Source organism: Urocitellus parryii, chromosome 4 (genome assembly GCF_045843805.1).
Source record: "Urocitellus parryii isolate mUroPar1 chromosome 4, mUroPar1.hap1, whole genome shotgun sequence".
NCBI classification, from domain to species: Eukaryota; Metazoa; Chordata; class Mammalia; order Rodentia; family Sciuridae; genus Urocitellus; species Urocitellus parryii.
Window position 1 is genome coordinate 107665986 of NC_135534.1, and position 25953 is coordinate 107691938.

At 48.7% G+C, this 25953-nt stretch overlaps 1 protein-coding gene across 4 annotated transcripts in view; it reads left to right on the forward strand.

Moving 5' to 3' along the window:
- The window catches only part of Grik4 (glutamate ionotropic receptor kainate type subunit 4), a 281673-nt gene that overhangs the window by 164030 nt on the left and 91690 nt on the right, over nt 1–25953 (forward strand). For 3 of the 4 annotated variants that reach the window (XM_026403467.2, XM_077797752.1, XM_077797753.1), the window contains exons 7-9: nt 13463–13624; nt 24191–24343; nt 25147–25251. In XM_026403467.2, coding sequence (XP_026259252.2) covers nt 13463–13624; nt 24191–24343; nt 25147–25251 — 420 coding nt within the window. The remainder of the gene's footprint in view (nt 1–13462; nt 13625–24190; nt 24344–25146; nt 25252–25953) is intronic. The other variant, XM_077797751.1, reaches the window with a different exon arrangement.

Below are 25953 nucleotides of genomic sequence, written 5' to 3' on the forward strand. Positions count from 1 at the left end.
GGATTCACTTCAGTTGCAGCCCTGGGCTACCCTGGGCCAACCCTCTGTCCACCTTTCTTATTGCCAACATTTATAGATAGCCACTCTTTCCTCAGAACCGCTGAAGTGTTCCCTCCCCTTGCTCTGAAAGTTACCTGGTGCAGGGCTCAGGATCAGGGGACATTTGGATGGAGTCACTGCCTTATTTGATTGGCAGGAGTATGGCTGCTCAGAAAGTCCTATGGGGACAGGAAAAGGTCTTAGAGATGAGACCCTTTTCTTGGCAAACCCAGGTGACCAAAAGAAGCACCCCAAACTGCATGTGAGTCTCCCCAAGAACTTAACTATTTGAGATATTCTGCTGTCTTCATTGCAAGAGTGAGTGTTAATGGGGACTGAGGAATCAGAATGCCCCGGGCAGGAGATGAGGCACTATTGTCGAGACAGGGCTGTGGAACCACTGGAAATAGAAATGATCCAGTTAGGCCTCAACCTGGGGCTTGAGTGGGGGAGCAGGAGCCCCCACATGGGCCTCTGGGGGATCTCTGGTTACCCAAGATGAGGCAGGAGTTCCCAAAGCCATCTGACACCTAAGCCCACGGGGCAGGGGCGTGAGGAGAGAATGAGTATTGCCAAGAAAATCAAGGGAAGCTGAAAAGCCTTCGATGGAGAAGACCTGTGTGAGATGAAGAAACCCTTCCTCACATGGGAGGAGGCAATTATCAGAAAACCTTTCTGCTGATGTTTGACAAACAGCATGACACTGAAGATAAGTCCCAGGGGGATCCCAGAACCAAATAGTGTTTTATTCATTGAATCAAAATTGAAACTCTCTCCTTTTATCAGCTCCTGTCTTCCCCCACCCCCACCATCTCTCTCTCTCTCTCTCTCTCTCTCTCTCTCACACACACACACACACACACACACACACACACTCATGCGCGCACACACATTCGTTTCTTCTGTGCCTGTGTGTGTTGGTGACTGGGTGCATCAGGCTGTGCATAGGAAATAAATCAAATTGAAATAAGATCCAGGCTCTGCGAACTGCTCTGCTTCAGTATCCCTGGAAACATAATGGAAATGTCCCCTCTGACTGCCCAGGACACTGTCTAGTAAAGCTTGTGGAGAAGGGAGACTGCCTTGCTTCTGTCATAAAGTTGCTAAAAATTCAAAAGTCCCGTTCATTCCGTAAGAGAAACCTTGGCCGTCCCTTCTGTCTATGGATCCAGCAATTTCCAGTTGTCCACAATCAAGAGAATCTTAATAAAAATCTACCCATTTCCACAAGCTGGAATGGTGACACTAGTTGCCCCTGGCTCTGAATGTAGCAATGTGCCAGATGCCGTAACAAGCATTTATATTCAAGATATTTAATCCTCAGCCCTGCCAAGTGGGTGCTCCAGTTTTACAGAGCAGCAAAGTGAGGCTCAGAGAAGTTTGAGAGCCTTGTTTAAGGGTTTCCAACCACATGGTGGATGTGAGGAATTGCCTTCTCCTCTCATCCCCCATCTTCCTCCTTCAGACTGATCTTTATGGCTTTTCTGGGCTGTGTCACTTTTCTATTGCTGTGCTACTGTAAGTTACCACAAAGTTAGCAGCTTCAAAGAGCATCATTTATCAGCTCCAAGTTCTGTCGGTCACAAGTCTGGATCTGTGTGACAGGCTCTGCTCAGGCTGAAATCAAGGTGCTGACCAGCCACAGTGTCATCTGGCATGTAGGGTCCCTTCTGAGCTCCCTTCCTGTCATCACTTCCTTGTGGCCCTTGGACTGAAATCCCTGTCTTCTTGCAGTTTCTGGGCCAGGGGCATCTCTCAGTGTCTAGAGGCTGCCTGGGGTATTTCCCCCTGACTGTTCCATCTCCACAGGGAGGCTCCACAAGAAGGCTCTAGTGCCTTCTTCCCACTCTTTTTTTTTAAATCTCTTTGACCTCCTCTCCTGCAACCAGTCCTTTAAAAGATGCTGCATATAAAGGACCCATGGGCCTAGGTCAGGCTCACCTGGATAATTCCCTTCTTTAAAAGCAAGCATTCCATGCAGCATAACCCAGTCACATAGCCAAGGTCCTGGGGATATTGTGTGTGTGTATTGCAGGGGAGTGGGCGTGTCTTAGGGGTGGACTTAGAATCCTGCCTGTAATGCATGCCGACTATGGAAGTGACTTTATTTCTTTAACGTTCCCCAAAACCACTGGTGAGAGAGTAGTCAAGGAGCCATGGAGGCAGGGAACCAGGAAGCATGGACTAGAGACAGCTGGGGCAGGAAATCAGCACCTCCCCTGACAATGCCAATCACAGATCACAACCACACCGCCAGCCCAGGGTGGGGCTTTGGGGAGAGCGCCTCTCTTGGCCTCTGAGGGAAAACTGAGAACCACAGGGGGAAACTGAGGCATTTTGAGGCTGCTACAGTTACTAGGGAGGCCTTCTGCCTTGAGGAATTTGGTTCCTGCTGAAAGAAGTGTTGAGTGTTTAATGAATGTTTGGGAAGCATAGGGAGAAGGAGAAGAAAAGACATTATGGCAAATCATATTATTATTATTATTATTACATTATAAGTGCTATTGTATTAGAAGCACCATTAGGAGGAGCAAGTGCTGTTATTATTAAGCAATCCAGCTTCTCCATCCTTAGCGTCAGGCTCCACTCTGTGGCAAAGGCATCCACAGCTCCATTAATCACCAGGCTTCCCCTTCCTGGGTATGCAGAGCTGACAGCTGGCATTCACAGCCCAGTGGCACACATGGCACCTGCCCTCCTGCCGTAGCCTCCAGCCATAAGTCACACAGTGGACACCTCTCCTGTGTTTTCCACAGCTGGATTTTTAAAAAATCTAGGTCAAAAGTTAAGATCTTCCTAAAACCACTCCTGATCATGTTGCACTCTGCTTAAGACCCTTAAATGATTCCCCATTATCCAGAGGATAAAGCCCAGACTCCTACAGTGACTTCTGCAGCCTCTCATGAACTTGCCTCTTGGCTTTCTCCTGACCCATTCCTCATCACCACACATACCCCGGCCAGATCTAGTAACTCACTGTTTCTGGAATCAAAGCCCTCCCTCTCCTGGACTCTCACATGCTCTTGTTTCAGCCTGGGAAGCTCCTCTTCCTGCCTCTTTACCTGACTGTCCCTTTCGGGTCTCAGCTTGCACTCTGCTCTTAGCTCAGGAAAATCCACAGCAATTCTGGTTGAGGAGACCATCTTGTATATGCTTCTCACACAAGACCTGCCCCCCTTTACCATAAATATAAGCATCTTGAGGCCAGGCTTTCTCACTGTCATAGTTCTAGTCCTTCACATGACATGTGTGCTGAGGAAACACTCGTATTTGTGTTGAATGGAGGAATGAATGAGACTAGCCCACATGGCCAAGATCAAAGAATCTTGTGTATATTTCCTCCCACTATGGGAACCCATCTGAAAGCCTAGTGACCTTGAGCATGTCAGAGTCAAAGATGCTCAGCCTTCCTGGAAAGCCTGCTCCACAGATGGGACAGGCAAAGTCAGTAAGGAGTCAGAGATTGCAGTGTCACTGATCTTCCTAAACTCCTGTTTCTCTGGTGGGAAGGGTGGTGCCTTGCTTCAGTCTCTGCATGCCTGAGGCTAATGCTTTGGGACCTGGAAAAGGGGAAGTTTAGCTCCTGAGGTGTAGACAGAAGGTCTGATCAGTGAACCTTAGTTCAGAGGACTTCACAGGTAAGGAATCAATGCCTGATGAAGGAAGCAAGCCACAGGAAAACAGTAACCCTCCCTAGCCTAAGGCAGAGAGCACAAGGTGTCCGCCATTTTCATTCACAGAGGTTTCAGCTGCACAGTTAACTACATAGTTAACAGCTACTTATTTAGTGTCCAGGACTCAGAACAGTCTCCTAAATACAAAGTGAAGACAGTCACAGCTGCTGTGTAGAAGTGGTGGTGGGAGGGGGCTCTCCAACTGGCCTGTGCCTGTCTCTTGGTGGGAGGTGACTAAAGTCCTTGTAAAGGTGCTTCCACCCTGAAGGGTGTTTGCTGGAGACCATTAATTTGTTTAGTGAATGTACACTGAGCACTTGCTAGGTGCAGGTGAGGTGTACGGTACAGGGGATAGAGCCATGAACAAAACAGAATGTGATCTGCCTTTGAAGTCTTATTTGTGGACTCACATTGGGAGAGAAAAGCAGGGAAGGGACAGAGTGGCTGGAAAGAAAAGAAATTCATGTTCAGGTCATGGGAGAACTCAATAGGAAACATGCAGGCAGAAGAATCCAGGAAAGCTGGGAACTGGGAGGTTTGGGACCAAATCTCCCATTAAATAGATTTACTGACAGGTATGAATTAGCCTTCCAGCTGCTACTGTCTTCAAAGACCTGTTACACAAAAAGCAATCTCCCAGCCTGCAGAAAGCACAGGCTTTGATGCAGATAAATAGACTGATGGGTACACAGTTAGGTGAATTCTGGAGGGAGGCAGAGGAGGCCAAGGTGCCCAGGAGATCCTGGCTTTCTGCTGCTTTTAGGACTTTCATAAGGAAAGCTAAGGCAGGACTTGTGAGACAACAGTCTAGACCCTGGCTTCTGCCACGCAATGGAACCTGAGGAGAAGTGCATAGACCTTAGCTACAAAGAAGAGCCTTGAGAAGTTCTGAGGACCAGGCTGGCCGTGTGAGATGAGGGACATCCTGACAGATGCTGTCTCTCAAAATTTTCAGTCAACAGCACTGAGGTTTGTGTCTGTGACCTAGATTAGATGCCAATAATGTAAGTGTGTGTGCTTCACATGGCAGACAGGCCTGGGGTGGTAGCTTTGCATAAACTCCTGAGGAACAAAAAAGCTCAAAGTGGTAATTGGTATATATGGGGGAACAGGGAGTGGCCAGTTCTGCCTGACTGGGGTACTGGAGGAGGTCAAGGTGGGGACAGAGGTGAAGGTCGGCAGCAATCATAATTTGTTGCCCAGTTGAGGAGTTTGTTTTCATCTTGAATGCAGGTGAGGAGATTGGGGGTGGAGGTTCCTGATCAAGTTTACAATTTAGAGACTTTCTTCCAAGCAACAGCATAGAGAAAGAACTTGGAGAATTGCAAGACAGAGGAAGGGAAACCAATTGGTCTATAGTCCAGGAAAAACCTGTTGAGGACCCATTTGAGGTGCAGGTAACAGCGATGGAGGGCAGGGGAGGGATTCAAGAGATGCAAAGGGACAAAAATGTTCTCAAATAACAAGGAATGAAGTGTGCATGCAGGAGATGTGGATGGTGAGAGCATGGAAGAAGTAGAAGATGAATTCTGTTGAAAAGCCAGTGAATAATGGTGACAGTCACAGAAGGGAACTGAGAGAGAAGATCAGATTGATGCAGAAAGATAAAGAGCTCAAGCTGAGGAGTGATATAATCTTAAGGGTTCCTTCCACCTTTCCTGCCTATAATAATAGGTTAAGAACTCAGGACTCCTGGGGTGCGAACATTTTAAGTTGTCAGTCATCAACACTCTCAGTGACAGGGGCATTTGCTTGACACCATCTCCTGGAGTCCTAGCCCAGTGCTGAGCATGCAGTAGGGAAGGTAAGATAAGCTCTGATCCTGAAGCTAGTACTGGCATCTTTTTGGGGGATGGGGAGTACCGGGGATTGAACTCAGGGCCACTCAACCACTGAGACACATCCCCAGCCCTATTTTGTATTTTATTTAGAGACAGGATCTCACTGAATCACTGAGCACCTGGCCATTGCCAATGTTGGCTTTGAAGTCTCAATCCTCCTGCCTCAAGCCTCTCAAGCTGCTGAGATTACAGGTGTGCGCCACTGTGCCTGGCCAGTAATGGCATCTTAATCCCACATCTGTCTTTTGGGCAAGACACTTAGCTTCCAGGAACCTCAGTTTCTTTTTCTACCAAATAGGAATATGAATAAAACCCGTCCTGTCCAAGTGTGTCCAGGAGGACCCAAAGAACATAGGAAAGCTCCCTGTAAGCTACATAGGGCCACCCGATGGAAGCAGTTGGTGTTATTATATAACTGATATTTACTAACTTGTGATTGGGTGACTAAGGCTGCCAGCTCCTCTCCCAGGCAGTTTAGGGGACAGAGGCTGAGCATGTAGCCAAGAGGACCAAAGACTGAAGTTTGGGTGACAACAGCCCAAAGGACTGTTGGAAATCCCACTGTTAGGGGAGCTAGGGGAATTGTCACACCACTGTTAAGAAGTCAAACCAGCTCTGGATTGAAGAAGCTGCAAATAAGAACAGTCAACCCAACTGGATTCAGGTGGCAGAACTGAGAGGCACCCCAGAGGCCCTAGAGGCATTGGATGAGACCTTTAAATAATGACTTAAAAATTTTTTTCTTTGTTGATGGATCTTTTATTTGTTGATATGTGGTGCTAAGAATCGAACACAGTGCCAACACATTCTAGGCAAGAGCTCTGCCATTGAACTACAGCCCCAGCCCTGGATGAGACCTTTTATGAGTTGCCTGTGGCCCTAGGAAGAGGTAGCTATTAAGGTTTCAGGGCCAACTGGGGCCCAGGGCTTGTGCAGAAGCAGAGAGAAGCCTCCTGAGCAGCAGAATCTAGTAGGCTGCAGGAAGGTTCCCTGCCCACCCTGTCTTCCTTACTGCCTGTTAATGACACCTGAAAGTGCATGAAAAATGTATTCCTTCAGCTATTTTATTGTGACTTCTAATAATATTAATAACTCAAGGAGTCTGTATCCTACTTCCAGAATATATAGAGCCTTTCTTTCTTTCTTTTCTTCTTCTTCCTTTTTTTTTTTGAGTCTCACAACAGCACTGTGAAGCATCACTTCCCCCATTTTATAATGAGGAAACTTGTCTAATTAAAAGAGATAGAAATGAAGAAATTAAAAAATTGAACAAAAAAACCCCAAACAAACAAACAAAACAACCCAGCGATTGGTTTTTGAAATGTGGGGTTTCAGAAAGGAAAATCTAGGACAAAATAGCAATAAATAGGATATGATTTCAAATGTCACAACTCTAAATCTATATCCATTCTCCCCAGCATAATTATCATGCTAATCATTTAATTAAACCAGAGGCGGGTTTGGGTTTCACTGATTTTTGTCTAGGTACCAGGGATATGGCCAAGAGTGAGACAGCCCACTCTACCTGTCAGGAGTTCACAGGCCAGCAGGGAAAGCATTTGTGGCCAAATACTTGTGACTATAGAGAGATTTTACTGGGGATGGCTGTGGCCCCTCAACCACGTTCTATAGAACTGGCCAGGTTGCAGAGCTGCATGTGACCTCCTGCTTCTCTGCACCATCTTAGCCACACATGTATCTGTATTTATTTCGGATTCCTCCCCACCTACCACACCTGGGCTGACTCTTGTTCCTTCTCTGGGTTCTTCCTGCCGAGGTGGACATGCTGGGGGAAAAACGGCAGTTCTCCCATTTTCTCAAGGTCACAGTTCAGCCCCGGATGCCCTTTTGATTAGAACCTTCTCCTACAGAGATTCAGTGGATGTTTGATAATTGCTTTATTCTCTTAGACCACCAGTGTTTGTTTTGTTGTTGCAAATCTTCTCCCTGGTGTTAAGGTCAACATAAATAGTCTGAAATCAGCTTGACTTCAATTTTGCTGGTTATTCTACAGCACAGCCCAAAGAACCCAATCCCTCTGACTCCTGTAAGGAGTAATTGGTACAAGAACACAGAGCTCTCAGTGGCACAGGAGGAGGCTGAGACAGGAGGATCGCCAGTTCAAAGCCAGCCTCAGCAACTTGGCAAGGCCCTAAGCAACATAGTGAGACCCTGCCTTGAATAATATACAAAGTGTGGGGATGTTGCTTAGTGGTTAAGCACCCCTAGATTCAAGCCCTGGTATCAAAAAATAAACAAACATAGAGCACTGACTTTCAGAACCTCTTGTGTGGCCTTGGAAGGGTAACTTCAGTACACTGGGCCTCAGTTTTATAGCTATAAAATGGCAGTAATAATATGCATGACTTTTCTCATTTGACAAGTAGCTAAGATTAGCTTCTTAGAGAGTGAGAAGGAGAAGGAGAGAAAGGCCCTCTGGCCAAATATTTTGGCTGGTGAGGAGGAAAAGCAAGTGTGTGTGTGTGGGGGGGCAGCTCACCTTCTTTAACATCAGCAGCACAGAGGTTGGATAACACTGGAGAGAAGAAGGTTCATGTTCTGAGGGCTCCTTTGTGGATTAGCCCTGCAAGGTCGCTGCTCTTATCCACATTTCACAGGTAGACAAACTGAGAGTTCAGAGGCCTTCCCAACCAGAGATCACTGAGCCAGCATGTGACTAAATCAGGGTTTGAATCCAGGACAGTCCTATTCTCAAGCCTGTGCTTTTTCTAATACATTCTGCTATTTCCTGATAAGATTGCCACATTGCACGATGCCAGTAGACACCATCCACACTGTCGTCAGGAAAAATGGCACCTGAGCATCCTATAATATATTGGCTGTGACTCCCAAGATCAGGAGCAGTACCTCTGTTAAGTAGGCAGTCATTATAAAGGAGAAATGATGAGGGTCTAACCTGGAGGGATTGGAAAAGAAAGGACAGATTCAAGAGTGAGGAGACAGATTTGACCAACTTGGCAATTAATGAGGTGTGGCGTTGAAAAAGAAAGAGCAGAGCTGCCTCTGAAGATTCTAGCATAGATGCTCAGGAAATGGTACTGCACTTACTCCATTAGGAATAGGAGAAGGGACTGCTGAGCAGGGAGCACGTGGCACATGCCATTTCTCCCGCTTCCCCATTTGTCCCGGGTTAGGAGGTGGATTTGACTCAAGGTACTGTGTGGACCTATGCTTTGGTTTCTTGCTTTTCTTCTTGAATCCAAGTGCACAAGCTAAATCTGGATCATTCAAAGTTCCTCTGCTTGTAGCTCTATTTGACTAACCTTGTCCTATTCCCTTTGTTGACTAACAGGGACTTGGCTGCTTAGTCCAGGCTGGATGTGTCCCTGCTCCTCGGAGAGGACACCTCTTCCTCTGGCCCCTTCCCTCTTCCCTCTGCAGAAGTTGCACACAGCTTATCCTCTGAGCCACCCAAACACCTGTACCAAAGTTGTATGCTTCTTGGCATTTGGACCCTGTGTGGTATGAACCTAGTCATCCCACTCTCAACCAGGTCATGTAACAGTCTCCAAACCCTTCTTCCCCTTGCTCTTCCTCTACTACTTCCACTTCTCTGGGCCCTATTCCCAATTCAGCCATCCCTTCCAGCCTGCCCCTGCTGCTCGGCCCAGGTGGATGAATAGGCTAGATTTGGGGAAATTTTCCTGCAGCCGATCAGTGAATGCATGCCTGTTTATAAACCAGGGTATTGGAAATGTCACACCTGCTGGAGAAAGTGAGGGGCCCTTACCCAGCCCTAAAGCCATTATTAATGAGGCATTCCTTTATCCCAGGGTGACATTCACCTACGTTCCTTTGTGGCTATAACCTGACCTTCAGCTATAGTTATTTGGACCCTTTTATGTACCATTAAACACACACACACACACACACACACACACACACACAGAGGCATGCACAGTTTTAAGCTTTTTTGTTTTTTAAATGAGAACACCCAGTGATAAGAAAACAAGCTGACAAGAATTTGTCTTTGAAATACAATAATGCAACTTCCAATCGGGGGTTGGTAAAACTTCTACTCATGTTCTCACACCTTGTGTAGGTGTGAGGCACCGTTGTTAGTGATAGAGATGGCTACGGTGAGGACCCCAAGGCATCGAGGTGTCTTCAATCAACAGTCTTCAACCAACACTGAGTGAGCCGTTTCTAAGAGTCAGCACTCTACTAAGTGTGGGCTTCAAAAGTGAGGCAGGCCCATCTTTGCTTTTCAGGAATATACAGCCCTTTGGAGAGAGTCCACCCATGTGAGCAAGTAATGGTGACAGGAGGGCTGTCACAAAGCCATGCACACATGGAGTAATGGAAGGCCTGGTCTTGGTGGATGTTTCACCACTTGGCCTTACCACATGCAGAAGCGCTTATCCAGGGAGATTCACCCTGGTTCTTCGGGGTGGTTCCTCTGGTGTTGGGATAATGGGCATACACCCTCACTGACAGCAGACACCCCCTTCCCTTTCATAAAAGGATCAAGATTCCTATAGAAACCTGTTCTATCTCAGGGATGCTCTTTCTGTCAATTTATAAAGTCCGTAGGCAGTGAGACTGAGGAAGGGGCACCCAGGACCCTAAGTGAGCCAGGTATGCATTCTTAGAGGTGGAGATGGGCTGCAGCACTGGATGACTCCTAACTCCTTCCAATTCTGACATTCATTAATTTTATGACATATCTGTTGGCATAATGTTCCCACCATTTTATTGGGTTCATAATATGCATTTCTCTGAAAACATTTTAGGTAGCATTCCCCAAATGGTGTTCTGTAGAATGTCATTGCAAATCACTCATGGTTTTAGGGGGAAAAGTGTTCCACGGTCAATATGTTTGGAAAGTTTGGGGTTAAACAAAATTAAACAAGCTCCTTCCCTGCGGGTCTCCTTTCAACCTTTAATGTGCTTTCGTGTGTGTCATGAATATCGAAAAGGCAAATATACTATGCAATGATTTCTAACGCTATTTGAACATGAAAACCTTGTTTTCATGAAGTTTTAGTTCCTTCTGGAAAGCTGATATCCTTGGGAACACACTTGGAGGAATACTGGTACAGAAAGTTTTCATTGTATATAAATTAGTAGGGGGCAGCTGTTTCCCATAGTCTTTTAGAATAGCACCAGGACAGTCTAAGTTTAGATTTAAAGAAGAATTTCCTAACTGTAAGGGTGCTTGGAGAGTAGAATCCTACAGTGTCCTGGGAAATTGCAGTAAAAGAACATGCCACCCACTTTCTTGTCCTTCTGCAGGGCTCTCCCGTGAGTCATTATAAATAGAATGAATCATGAAGGAAACTCCTGGAATCTTTTTATCTTAACAGGCCTTTGAAAATAGGAAATAGGATGTAGTTGAGGGATAAGAAGGTAGGAATTAAAAAGGCAGGAAGACAGACTGGCTGACTTCTGGATGGACTGTCTCTCAGTGTCTGCAATTAACTCGTTCATTTTCATTGTGCCCAGAACACACATTGAAGGAAATACTTTCCTCACTCAGTTTTCTAAGGCAAGTGAAAATAAAGAAGGAGAGGGCCCGATGTCACCTAAAGTCTCATGGAAGTCTTTCAGTGACTATCATACACTAAAAATTCTCCTTTGTCAGATGTAATGTTAAGCCTTTGCAGAATCTTATTTGTTCCTTGAAACAGCCTAGAAGGCTGCTAATATTCTTGCACCCTTTTTGCAAAATGCAGATCTGAAGCCCACAAAGATTAAAGGCCCTGCTGCAGGTCACATGTCCAGTACAGTGAGGAAGCGGGATTGGATGCAGAAGCCCTTATCCATTCTGTCCCCCTTCACCACTGTGAGTCTGTGGACACCCAAGACTTCCTTGAAATGGCCCTGCAATCACCAGCCTATGTGCAGGGAAAGCACAGAGATGGGACCATGTGTCTGCCTACATTGATAAGGAAGCCAGGAGGAGAGGACATTTTTCAGCCCCCACCATCCACGGCCAGTGAGGCCCCTTGGTTTCCCGACAACAGCCTGGCTCTGTGCCCTAGTCACCTCACCCTTGCCAAATGCATCTCTTCTCATTAGCCATCTGCCCCCTCACGCCTGCTGATAGCCCACAGCGCATGGGCAGCTGCCCTGTTAGAGAGACAGGATATAATATCAGCTTATGAATCAATACATTCTCTGGCACATCCGTGTTCCCCTAATGGGAGTGTGGCAGGATCCAAAACACACTTAATCTGCATCCAACTCCACTCTGTCAGGAGTTGGTGGCTCCATAGGAGTCTTTGTAACTCCACTCTGCAGGCTGAAACCAGTCAGGCTGGGCTCTGGGCAGGTGAGCTCGGGCCTGCAGCCTGAGGCCCTGGCGGTCACTGTGGATGGCAGTGAGAGAGCAAAGGAGATGCCAGGGGCTAGAGGAGCTGTCTTCAGAAGGGAGACTGCCTGAAGGAGAGCGGTGTCTCCACCTGGCCAGAAAGTAAGCCCCAGGCGCTTGCCATCTGTCACATCAGGTTGAATGGGTTAGTCCTAGGGTCTGTAAGTACCGAGTGTCTATGGGCTGCAGAGATGGCATAAATGTTCGAATAAACGTGATGAGTGTGATTTTGGTCTGAGATGGCCTGACCTGCCTTTGAAGGCATTTTTCCAAGAGTGGGGATTAGTGAGCTAAAAAGTCAATATTCTCTTGCCTGATTTTCTTGTGTTGGGCCAAGTGGGACCTTGGAGGTCCAGGTCTCTGAGCTCAGGGGACTCTGCCTCTGTCTGTAACGCTCACCGGCCTGGAAGGCATGAACACCTGCAGGCTCATGTGTGGTCAGGTGATTGTATGAGGACCTTGGGTTGCTGGAAGAGCTTCCTAGAACTTATAGATGTCACTGCTTCTCAGATGGGCTTCTCTGGCCACCTCATCTAATGCAGCAGCCCCAGGCCCCATAGCTATCTGAAATGATCACAAATTTATTTCCTTACTTGCTGTCCTTGAGAGCAGCTATTCATGTCCTCTATGCCTAAAATAGTGTCTGGCACATGAAAAACACTTTAAAAAATGTGTTAAATGAATGAAAAAAAAAAAAAATAATGACGAGGGAAGGCACAGCCTGCCTGCAGAACTTCAAGTTGGGATTCTTCAAAAGCAAACTCGATTTTGACACTCTTCTGTTGACAGTCTCCTTGCACCCAGACTGAGGTGACTACAGGACAAAATGTGAACCCCTTAGCCTGGCATCCAGGCCTACAGGATCCAATCCCAGTGGTTGCCCCCAGCCCCATCTCTCAGCATTCCTCCCCCAGATCCCTGGGAGGAGGTCCTTTGTGCTCATCTGGTGTCCCCTGTACTTTGGTGTGCAGGGACCTACTGAGAAGGCAGCCTCCTGGGCCCCAGCTCTAGAGATGTATACTCAGGTGGTGGCAGGGGGTGCAGGAGTTGTCCCTTTTTAAAAAGACACCTGGGTGGTTCATCAAAAGATGGTTGGTGGAATCAGTCTGAGGAGCTGTGCTTTCATCAGGTGCACTGTGGGCAGCTCGCTGAATGACCATGTACTTTGTCACCTCTGTGCTTTTGTCTACCTGGAGATTTCAAGGCTGGGATAGCCTTTATCCATCCACATTTTCCACCTGGAAATCGTCTACATATCCTTTAAGGCTCAGCTCAAGTGTCCTGCCTCCCGTGGACGCAGTCCTGCCTTCACCAGGCACACGTGTCTGATGATCCTCTCTCTCCATCCTGTGCATCATGTATATACTTGGCTTAGAGTTCATTCTGCTCATTTCTCTTTTTCTCCCTTGCACCCCAACATGGTGAGCTTCTAGACCCCTCGACCCCTAGCATCCAGCAGAGCGCCTTATGTTTACTGGACTAGAGTGAGGTCCCTGGATGTGCTCCAGCGTAGTCCCCGCCTCTTCCTCCCCTCCTAACTGTGTTCTCTATTTCTGACTGCTGGGTCTTTTCAGGAGTTCTCACTCCAGAGAATGGACAGCCTTGTGGATGATCGTGTCAACATCCTGGGATTTTCCATTTTCAACCAATCCCATGCTTTCTTCCAAGAGTTTGCCCAGAGCCTCAATCAGTCCTGGCAGGAGAACTGTGACCACGTGCCCTTCACTGGGCCTGCGGTAAGTGTCCCCCAGAGTTTCTCCCTGGAGCTCCTGGGCCTCCACCTGCACCCCACTGTGGGCTGACACTGGGAAACAAGTTAGAATCCAGCCTTCTCCCTTCTCCAGTCCCATCTCGGAAAGATGTATGTGGGTCTGCTGGGAAGTGGGTCTAGAAATAAGGTCTGGGAAGTAAAAAGCTTAGAACATGCAGCTGGGTTCACAGAGCAGCAAGGGAAGTCATGTGGAGGTACCGAGCTCTCTTGACTGATGTCTGCAAGTCTCCTGAGGCCAGAGTCTCCCGTAATGCTGTTGCTGGGGACTGCCTGAATTTAGTATCCAAGAATCTCACTATTAAAGGGCCTTTTGGAGCTGATCAGCTCCCTCATTTCTCAAACAAGGAAACTGAAACTTAGGCTGGGAATAGAGTTGGGAGTAGGGATGAGTCTTTTGCAGAGGGAAACTGGATTCTGAGACTCCTGGCCCCTGGTTCAGTGCTCTTTCTACCTCACAGAGTCACTGCCCTGAGTAGTTCATCCAGGGAAGCTTCCTTTCTGTCCTCTCTGCCCCATATTCATGTCCCCATAGTCCCTTCTCTGAACTGCATGCAATGGAGGCAAACCCTTTACTTGCCATTCTCCACAGGGTTGATCATTCTTACTCTGAGGCGGGACAGGCATATCTGTTGTGTCCGTTGGTTAAAAGTCGAGTTCTCAGAAGCCTGGGATCATGTGGCTTTCTGACCCTGTCCTAGCCAGATTACATGCACCATTTCATTTGAAAAAGCCCCTGTGCTGGCAGTTCATGTGGCATAACCTGAGGCAGCTCATGGGATGCTCACCACAATATTCTGAAGCAACTGCTCTCAGTATCTCCATCTTACTTATGGTAAAACTAGGGCCCAGAAAGTTTGAGTAACTAGCCCAGAGTCACACAATGAGCAGAGAAACTAAGTTCAGAACTCAGGCTTCACTATATAGGTTTACGGTTTTCCTTTCAGCCACAGTGCCATTTTGCCTTGCTCTAGGATCACCATTTCTTTACCACGCTGCACTGTCATTGAGCCTGAAAAAATGAAAGTAGTTAATAGGTATTTGTTGAATGAATGAATGAATGAATGAATGAATGAATAAGTCAGGCAGAATGATGAGTTAGAGATAGAAAAACATGAAAAAAGAATTAGGCCTAAGAGTTGGAGATGGGGTATCCTCCTGGAGTGCGAAGATCTCTGCTGGGCTCTTAAAGCCGGAGCCATGCCTGTCTTTGATAAGATATGCCTAGGGGCAAAGCTAGGTCTAGAACACGCATGCTCAGTGCCTAGTTAGTGGTGGTGGTGTTGCAGGGTAGGGCGGCTGGGGCAGGGCATGGACATAGTGGCCTTTCACAAGACCCTGTGTAGCCTGGTGGACTCTTAGGAAGAAAGGGGTAGCTGAGGGAGTCAGAGCTCATGAAGAACTCAGGAAGCTTTGATCCAAGGAAGCAGGTGGAAGGTTTGTGCAATGTGTCCAAACAAAATATTTTAGACCTGAAAGAAGTAAGGATCCATAGGAAGGGTTTGGGGAGGGTGAGATCTGAAGGAAGAGGGTCCTCACCCCATTAGATGGCTTAAGGGCCAGTGAGGATGCCCTCAAGCACATGTGTGCAGGATTTGTCATCCCCCTGCTGAGCAAGAGGTTCTTGTAGGCCACTAATACTCCAGTGGCATGCTGATGACCTTGAAAGGCTCACAGCAGGACATCAGGAAAGGGGAAATAATCTGCCTCCTCCTCTCCAGCCCAAACCTTACCTCCTTCCGCTTCTAGTCCAGTGAAATTAAAGGTCCCCATGTCCTATTTCCAGTTTCTCTCCTAGGGTTTCAGCCCTGTCATTCTGCTTATATTAGCCAGCAGCAGGCACTCAAGATGACCTTAGTACCCACTAGGATCCTTCATAAGGACCTGACACAGAAGCCAGGCAGAGCCTTGCATAGAGCTGCTGGGCCAGCTCTGGCTGTGGTCACCCATGCTGTAAAGACTACTGGCCTTGGAGGCACAGGGTCCCTCTCCATTTTCTTGCTGTGTGATCTTAGATAATTGTGTGACCCCTCTGGACCTTGTATTCTCTATCTGTGATATTGGGCTAATTAATTATACTTAACCATCTTAGAAGAACATTGTGAAGATAAAATGAGATACAATCCTATCTTTAATTCACAATTACTCATTGAATAAGTTTATTTAACAATCTATATGCCAGACATTAGTAAATATATCAGATAGCTTTTGCTACATAAATGCCTCGTAACAACCAACCACGTAATCTTACTAGCAAACAACACTGCACATTTATATAGCTCATGCATCGGGGGCTCAACTGGGGATCATCTCTTCCAAGCTGGCCCAGGAGACAAACACGGATTTACTGATCTCAGCTGGGCCTGCCCAGACAGCTCTGCTCCACATGCTTCTCATGATGGCAGAGGGGCAGCAAAACAAGTAGAAATCCATAAGCCCTTCAGACCTAGGTCTGCAGAACACACTCTGTGACTTCTTCCACCTCTTTTTTTTTTTTTTTTTTTTTTGGTAAATATAAAAGACAGTGTAAGTGCATTTTTAGTTTGTAAGTTCTTTTCCCCTCATTTTTCTGATAGAAAAGACAGCTGCATAATGCAGCAATTATAACTTACTGGGCCTAGAATACCTACAGGTGACAATAAGATGATAAAGTATAGAGAATAAGATGCTATATTGGAGAAAATTTTCTATATACTATTTTTTTCCAAGAAGAAAGATGATTATTTTAATAATTCTTTTAGAAAACAAATAGCCCCTGTATCAAACCTGCCCTGCCAGGATTTTATTTTTGTCATAGATGTACATGACAGTAGAGTGTATTTTGACGTAGGGTACATACAATGGAGTATGAGTTATTTATAATTAGGATCCTGTTCTTGTTGCACCTGTTTTGTTCACCAAAAAAACACATGTGGACAAAGTCAGAGAGTGAGGAACTATAGTCTTTCCTTTTAGATGGTGAAGAAATATCACGTGCAAAGGGCCTGAATGCCTGGATTCAGGGCTAGGTGAGGAATTGGGGCTCATCACGCAGTGCAGAGGGGGGGAAGGGACAAAGCTGCTGTCTGTCCTCCAAGGTGCACCGTGGGGAGTGGATCCACCTCCACCTCTAAGAAAACGCTCTGGAGACACATGACTCCTGCAGGAAAGGCAGGGAATCCCTCCGCCTGTAGCGGCCAGAGAAGCCTTCCCAGAACAGGGAAGCCAATATAGTCGTGAGCAGCATAGCACTGTTTTGGCCTACCATGGGTCACAGAACAGCAGTGTCCTATAGTTATACCATGCGGTGACTTGGTGATCATCTTGGTTTGTGTAGGTGTCCTCTGTGATGGTCACACAGTGACGGTTGACTAATGATGCACTTGTCAGAACATAACCCCATCGTGTTCTGACATATAACTGTGACTTGCTGCTCATTTTCTGTGTATAAGACAGTGGGCAGGGTATGCAGCATCCGGGCCAGAGCTGCCCTGCTCAATGGAGCTGAAGAGGCTGTCCTGTGGCGTGGAGGCTGCCTAGAGCACTGTAAAAGGTAGAAACCCTGGCCTCATCTGTTTCTTTCTAGTTCCGTTCTCAGACCTCCATGGCCTCCACAGCTCATGTTCCCAGGATGTCTGGGGGGCTTCGGGCAGCTGGGAGTGCTCTCTGGAGGTTCCGTCCCCTGCAGGGATTGAAAGCTGTGGCCTTACTGGAGGCCTGGAGGGGGCTGGTAGGAGGAGGACCAGGCAGCCTCAGACCTGGACCTCCAGGTCCCTCTGGTTGTACCCCACTCGGCTTTCTCCACCCAGCCCTCCTGTTTTCTGGCTGGTCATGTGTTGCTCAGGAGCCTGGGGCACTCATGGTCATGACTTTCACCTCCACGCAGAGCTGCTGTAGCACTCCCCAGAAAATTACCCAGCCATGACCTTTTTTCCTCTCTGTGGCATCCTAGTAACAGTTAAGGGCAGTCATGCAGCCCTTTATGACAAATGAGGAAACCGAGGCACCAAAGAGCCAGGTGGCACATAAGGGTCACCCCCGGGGTCCACACTTTAACACAGCCAGAACCAGAAGCCAAATCTCTCCCTTGGTGCCAGAGAACCTTCCAGCCACGTCTCTGTGATGGCCTCTGAGGGGGATGGGAGGTGTTCCAGACACTGTCACCTCAAGGAGAGCGCAAGGGAAGCTCTCACAGCAGTGACAATAGCGGCACATCTCTCTCTAGCTTCTCACTTTAGCAGCCTACCTTTTGAAAGGCGTCCTCTTCCTGTCTGTCTTGGGGGCTGAGAATTCCCAGCACAAACAGCCCAGCTCTTTCCTGACAGAGAGCTGGAAGGCGAGGGAGTTCCAGGAACACACAGCCTGGTCTGCCTCCCCCATCCTGCTCTTCGAAAACACTGCAACCCGCTCCTGCCTAGTGGGATGGTCTCATTCCTCCCCCCTCCTCCCTTCCTGGCCCTCCTCCCCTCCCTTCTCTCTCCATCTCAGGCCCATGCTCTTTCTTTGCCTGCTCCCATATTCTCCCTTCACTCCCCCCTTTCCCCCTGTGATCTCCTTTCCGTCTCCTACTCCAGATGTTCCCCACTTGTGGCATTTTCTCCTTTCCTTTTGTGTGTGGGTCTCTCCCTCCCCCCGCCCCACTTTCCATATTCCAGGTGGAGCTTGCAGGACAGGGAGCCCAGGTCTAAGGGCATCAGTGGAATGGAGTGTCTGGAGCCCAAGGGAACCAGGGAGGAAACTCAGGGTAGCCTCCCCTGCAGCAGGACCTGCCAGGTGGCCCACAGCAGTCTGCAAAGATGCGTCCTGCCTGCCGGGGACCTTGCAAACAGAAAAGGGAGTGTCGTGAGCGGAGACACACACCCACTAGTTTCATATGCCATTCCCATTAATCACGCTGCAAAGAACGAAAATCGTGGGAAATCATTAAAATTACAGATGGCTAGATTAAGTAATTAGAATTTAGGCTAAAGCAGATGTTTGTAATTAAGTGTTTATTTCATTGAATAAAATCCAGATTGTAAGAACTATTCCATGAGATTTTTAATGGTTCTTGCCCTGCTATTATATCCGGGGTGAGGGGCAGAGTTTAAGCTTACAGAGGTTCAGCAACAAATGGGCATCCAAGAGGATCCTGGGAATCCAGGCTTCGGAGGCTCAGGGAGAGACGAGGGCTACAGGTGTGTGTCTAGAAGTTATTCCGATTTCATGTCAAGGGAGGGGGAAGGAATCCAACCAGAACTCCCTGAGTCAGACTTGATTCATCTTAATTTATACAAAGTCTTTCCTTCCCCGAAACAATTTGCAAACAGCTCAAAAGAAAATAACAATGAAGAACCAAATGAAAATATAAAAACAAGGGAGTCGAGGGTTTCTTGCCAAACAACATTTTGGTGCCAAGATAGAGGAGAGGATTTTAAATGAGGATTGAGCTGGAGGATTTAATATTTAGAAGAGACAGGGACAGACACGGAGACAAAAACAGGCACGTGCATGCACAGAGGAGGAACAGAGACCTCGGAAAGAGAGAGGGGGATCGTGAGGGGAAAAGGAAATGGAAGGGAAGGCAGTGGGAAAGGAGGGAGGAGCAGAGACGCCCCCTTCCCTTGTGCCCAGAAGTGGAGACAGAAACTAGGGCTTTTGTGATGGGAACCGCTTTCCCTGACTGCGGTCCCAAATGCTTTCCAGAGCTAAATTAGTAAATAATAGCAGAGGGAGAAAGCAATTAGGAGAGCAAAGAGATGCTTCAGGATGGAGATGTGGAACAACAACGAGAGGGGAAACTGATGAGGCAGAGCAATTGCAGCCCCTCACACCTTGGGAGGTGAAGCTGGGCAAGGGGAGGAGTCCGGAGATTGGAGGAGTGGGGGCGAGTTCTCGGAGTGGTAATGAGAGGGTGGATGGCCAGGAGCCTGCCAAAGAGGGGCAGTCTGGTAATGAGGGGAGGACCCTCAGGAGACTGAACCAAGGTTGGGGTGTGGGCAGAAGGATGTTCATGACTTAGAAGGGATCAGCTCCATCAGCCCAGGCTGAACTGTGGAGACCTGTGAAGCCCAGACCTACTTGGGACATATCACCCATGTCAGCTCTGAAGGCAATTTATCAGCGGAGGTGAGACAGGAGTCTTGATGACTTTCCTTCTACTGGCTCCCCACCCCCCACCCCCTCCCCACATCACCAGCTGGTGTTGTAATTACTAGGAGAATCTTGAAGGCCCCAGAGTTGGAGGCGCCAAAGGACATTGGAAACAGGCACAAGCTGATCTCCCAGCATCCGGCTCGTGTGCTAATAAGAGCATCAGCCAAGAAAACCACATCCCAGACGGAGTGGGAACATTGACAACAGGTGGCAGGAGCAAGCTGGGGGCTTGGTGGAGGATGTGCGGAACAGCAGAGAGAGCTTCCTCAGCTGGTGTGGAGTCCTGATGGTCTCTCAGGGACTAGCGCACAGCCTCACCCAGGAAGGCCCCTCCTTGAGGGGGCTGAGGCCCAAGTCTCCCTGGGGACCTGGTTCGACAATACTCCTGAGAGGCCAGGATCCTCAGAGCCTCCGTACCAGTTAGTGTGCTCTCAGCTTCCTATAATAGAAAGGCTAATTAAAATTCCCTGTGCACAAAAGGCAGGGTGGTGTCATATGGCTCAGCAAGACTCCAGAGTGATGTGGTTGGAGACCCACATGTTTTCCATCTCTGCTTGGTCACCCTTGGTGACAACTTCATGCTCAGGCTAGGGTCCAGTTTGGCTGAAGCTGCTCCAGGCATTTCCCCAGATGCAGAAGTGTCCAAAGCAGGAACAAAGACTCTCTCCTAGGACACAGAATGCTCCTGAGAAGCAGACTCCTCTCTCCAGATCTCAGCTCTTCCCTCATTGGTTTGAACTGGGTCACTTGTCCTGAATCACACGTTGGCAGGGGGATGAGGAGATTGGGATCACTCAGGCTCACCTGGGCCCTGGTGCCACAGTCCGGCTGCAGCAAAATAACTGGGGGGTGATGAACAACTTGTGTACCTTGATACAACAGGAGTGGGAACCGTTTATTGTAGGACAGGAGGGGTATATATACATTCCACACAGCTTATCTTAATTAGCATAAACTAGATACAGCAGTCAACCAATAAGAAATCTCCACACTTAATGGCTCTCTGGTGCCACCTCACAAACCACTCCCTCTGGCAAAATGCCAGGCGCCATCCAGACTTGTTTATAGACTCTAACACCCTGGGGCTGGGTCAGCCCCCTCTGAAGCTCCTGGTAGTGGAGGGGGGGAGGGGAGGCACCTAAACAAAATGGGGGAAAGAAAGGGAGAATGTGTGCTCAGCTAATGATTCTTACCTGAGTTAATGTGAGGACAAATGGCCAGGGATGCCAGGAAGCTACTGGGTGATGACCCAAAGCCAGGGCATCAGAAGAGCCTGCCCACCATTCCTCTGTGGCCCAGGTGCCCAGTGTTCTTATCTGTTGTGGAGAAGGTGACCATGTCTTGAAAGATTGTTCCAAGTCATCCTGGCACAAGAATAGATCTGATAGAGTGGATTACCTAGGCTTCTCTAGGGCCACCCTGTGGGCAGTGGGTAGGAAAACAGGGCTACAGAATTAGGAAGAAACCAAACTGGACAAAGGGGTGCAGGGGTCCAGTTGTGGCCCTGTGCTGTCTTGCTGGGTGATCTTGGGCAAGAGAACTCCTTCAGCCTCAGTTTCTCCATTTGTAATACGAGAGCCTGACTAGTTGATTTCTAGGATCCTTTCCAGCTCAGACACTGTGATCTGGGGAATCTTAGAATGGAGAGAGTAACTGGGAGGCAAGGGAGAGGGCGGGCCAGGAATTGGTTTACAGTATCACTTAAATAGCCAAACTGAAGGCTCTGGAAGCCAATAGCAATAAAGGTAACTAGCTCCCCCTGAGGGAGATGCTTGTGCACGCTGGAAAGGGAGAGCGTGTGGCATTCATCATTTCCATTTCTCCTCTTGGCGAGGAAATGTGAGAGGCCCATTAATAAAAGAACTACACAGGCCTGGGGGAAAATGAATTATGTGCAAGGGACAAGGAAAGTTGTAGGCTCTCGGAGGAGCACCAGGTGCCATGCAGGTGAGCCTTGAATCAAATGAGGAAGGAGCTAGGTGGCCAAGGGGAAGGGCAGTGGGGTCGAGGAGGGGTGATAGATTGGAGGATTCGCAGGAGTGCTCAGCCTGGCTCAGCCTCGCTCCGCAGGGCCATAGGATTCTCCTCTGGTCCTGATCAGGGATTTGGGTACCCTTGTCTGCCTGGTGTTTGGGTCATAGGCAGATTCAGGACCAGAGGACAGAGAGGAGGGCTGGCCTCATTGACTGAGTCAGTCAGGGGAAATTTGAGGTCTAGGGTGCCTGCTAGAGGGTGGGGGCACCGGAGTGGGAAGAAAGAAAAGAAGCAGAGGAAGAAGGAAGGCAAGAGAGAGGGAGAGAAGGAGGGGCGAAGAAGGGATTCCCTGGCCAGGTGATTTTTACCGCACAGGTGAACTTGGACTAGAGAAACTGTGTTGTCTGTGTTTCCTGTAACTGCCTTTGAAAGAGATTGGCCAAAATCAGCTCACCCAGTTCCCCTGATAGGTCTCCTGGCCCAAAACTACAGGAAATAAGGCGCTCTGCCCAGCCTGTTTTCTGACCTGGTAGCTCCCCGTTTCTGCTGCTCCCCCGAGGCTGCATTCAGCCAGCCTGTTTCCTGAGCACCTGCCAATACCTGGCAGACCTGGCGGTGCAGGTCCCTGCTCTCAGGAAGGCTGACCCCTGACTCCTGCCATTATAGAATGCTTTTACAGCCTTGTGAGGCAAAGACTGCTGTGTCTCTTTTATAAATATGGAACTGTCACTGATTTTGAGAGGTTCAAGGTTCAAGATGCTCAGGGTCAACTCAGCACCCAAAGGAGGGACTGGGGTCTGGACTCTGGGTTGAAGTTCTGCTTCCAGGCTCTTTCCTCTGTACTTTGCTATCTCATGCCAAGCATATTCTCTCTGGAGGGCTTGAAGAAACATTAGGTGGGCTTCCTCCATCCTTGGAGGGGCCATTGTTGTGGAGCCTGGCCAGGTGGGAGGCCAGTTGTAAGAAGCCTGTCACATGAGAGAGTGCTCTAACAGTCTTATAAAGGTAGTCTTTAAAAAGTAGTCTTCAGTCCAAAGGAGAGTCTTGGAAGGGCAGCACTGAACTGCTGATAGGGGGACATGGTGCTTCTGTGAAGGAACTCACCTTGCAATGGGATCCTGCATGAGCTGCTAGTCCCTCAAACTCACTCCTCCTGGGAGAGCTCCACCTGCCTTCCTGGAGCACCCCCAAGGCCCCTGAACTGTGTTGACCACAATTTACACTTGGTAGGTATTTCTGGTCAGGGACCTTGTGAACATTAACTCAGCATATTATTATTTCCTTCTTAGATTGAACATGTCCCAAGGACAGGAGTCTCTGCTGTCACCACCTGAACCCAAACACCTCAGGCTTCCCCTCTCCAAAGGCCATAACCATAGATTAACTCGCTGGGCAGTGGGCATCTGTCAACCAATAGTAAAGTCAAGAAATAGGTCTTGGGAACCAACCACCTGCCAGACCCCATGCAAGCTGCCATGCAGCATAGAGACATTAAGGTCCTGGGTGCCCTAAGGAGCTTGCGTTTTAATAGGGAAGATGGAAATATGGACACTACCATGGCTTAAGGCGGTCCACAGTATGACCCTGTGTATGAATGAATCTGATTCACGGCTCCCTCCTGGGGTGCTCCACACTTTCCATCTCCTAGTCTTCGCATTTCTTCCTCCCTAGCTGCTCCCCACCCTCATATCCAATAATGTGTCACCCAAACCCTTAGTGCCCCCATCCAGTGTGGCATCCTCCACGATGTGTTCTCTTGATCACCCAAAAGACATCTCCCTTTTTTGGACCCCTACAGACTTCGGTGGGTCCATCTCACTCAGTCTTCTGCTGCCCTGATTGGTGTCCTCTCTCCCTGCTCCTTCCTTCCACATCCTTCTGTGGAATATCACAGGAGGAGGCCCCTCCTCTTCTGAACTTACCTTGTGCTTCAAATATACTTGTCAGATTGAACAGTACAAGTTAGACACTAATTCTAAGTGTATTTAGGAAGAAACAGCATCTTTGGGGGACTTCCAGGAGGAAGTGACCTTCCACTAAGCCTAGTAGAATAGGCTAAGCTGAGGGAAGTGGTCAGTTTCCTTCCCTGTGCCTGAGATAAGCAGCCCCACCTCCTTCTTGGGAATTCCTGGGAACAATGGAAGTTGCAATTTCCCCAGGGGTTGGGGGGCATATCCTTGGAGTCATTTGGAGCCCACACGGGTAGCTTGATGCTTCTATCCCAGAGAAGGCTTTGCACAGTGCCTGTGGACAAGAGCCTGGGCAGTCAGCAGAAGTGCAAGCCCAGACACAGGGAGGGCCGAGGGCAGTGGCAATGCACCCTTATTTCCCCTTTCTTTTGCTCTCCTTTTTCTTCCTTCCTTTCTCTCTTTTTCTCTCTCCTCTTTCCTCCATATCTCTGCATCTCGTCAACTCCTCTCTCTTCCTTGCTTCCTACCTCCCCCAGCTGTCCTCAGCCCTGCTATTTGATGCCGTCTATGCTGTGGTGTCAGCGGTCCAGGAACTGAATCGGAGCCAGGAGATTGGCGTGAAGCCCCTGTCCTGCGGCTCAGCCCAGATCTGGCAGCATGGCACCAGCCTCATGAACTACCTGCGCATGGTGAGGAGCAGCTGAGGGTCTGCCCAGCCTAGTTTGATGGGGTGGGATGCTTGGTTCAAGACACAAGGAAGCCCTTGAGCTCCAGGCTTCCCAGTAGGTAGATCACAGTCCTACATAAAGTCATCTATGGTGGCCCTGGTTGACTAGATCATGGGTCACTAATACCTAATGCCCACTGAGAATACATGGCAAGTTTGTTCCAAAGGCAATGACCTTTGAACCTTCGACTACTAAGGGGCCCTGAAAGCCAGGCTTGGAAGCTGGCCTCTCTGCTCAGCAATGGTTTTAGCAAAGCTCTGCATAGCTGGGAAGACCCTCACTCTGGAGCCTGTGAGGTCTCCAGAAGCTGCAGCCTGGAGACTTCTAGCTCAGTGCTGGGTTCTCCCATGTTCCTCTCCATGGCTACGCTTCCTCTGAGGAGCAGCATGGATTTCCACCCACAAGTAAGACATCTCCTGACAGAGAGGCCTGGTGCAGAGGGTCTTGGACTTAGTGTTTTTTGAGTCAGTTTCAGGGGCATCCTGGCTTCCTGAAGGTTTGAGAGATGGTGAGCACCTGCCCAAAGAGAATAAATGCTATGGACAGGTCCCCAGAGAAGGGGCAGAGGGACTCTGAGCTCAAGCTGGCATCTTGACTTGTATTGAAATAGAATTGGCATGGGGTTATTGGATGTGGGTGGGCAGGAGACTGTGTCTCAGCGACTTCTCCTTTCTTGGACATCCCCCAAAGCCCATGGAATGCTTGCTTGGAGCCAAGGGCATGTGGGGCCTCTTTGGTGCTGTAACTCACTCTCTCTTGGACAGGTAGAATTGGAAGGTCTCACCGGCCACATTGAATTCAACAGCAAAGGCCAGAGGTCCAACTACGCCCTGAAAATCTTACAGTTCACAAGGAATGGCTTTCGACAGGTAAGCCTGGCTGTGTTGCTGTGGTGACAGACCCCACCCCGTTGTTCCTGTCTCTGTCCCTGGCCTATTTCTTTAACTCCTTGCTAGAACAGCAGGCTGCATCCCAGGCAGGGTCCTGCACAGCACTGATGTCCCCCTCCTGCACCAGGTCAGCCAGCACAGTGTCACAGAGGGAGGTGACCAATGGGGTGAGAAGGGGAATGGTGTCACTTAAGGAAGGAATTCCCTGTCCTTGTTCCCTCTTTTGGATTATTCTACTCACTGAATTTTACCCTAACTGTGGAACCCATGAGATTCCAGGGATCCACTGGCGAAGCACAGACTGGATCCCAGATGGGCTGAGGAGGCCCTTCAGCGATGGAGTGGAGGCCCATCTCTCCCGTCAGCTCTTCTCCGGCCAACCCACAGCCCCACCTCGTGCCAATCAACCCCTCCTCTCCTGTCTGCTCCCATCATCCCAGGGCTGCTCTGTCCTTCCTGGCTCCTCTCAGCTTTCTAGTCCTGTTCTCATTCTCTTTCGTTAACCTTCTTACCTTTTCTCGGATCCTCCTCCATCAGAGGGATCAGGGATTCTGACAGCCATTCCGAGTGTCTCTCAGGTCGCTCATCCTCCCCACCACCCTAATAATCAACTTCCTGTCTAGGAGCCCTTCTCCAACCTTAGAAAAGCCTGGAAATGGGGAGGCAGGTCCTAATCACAGC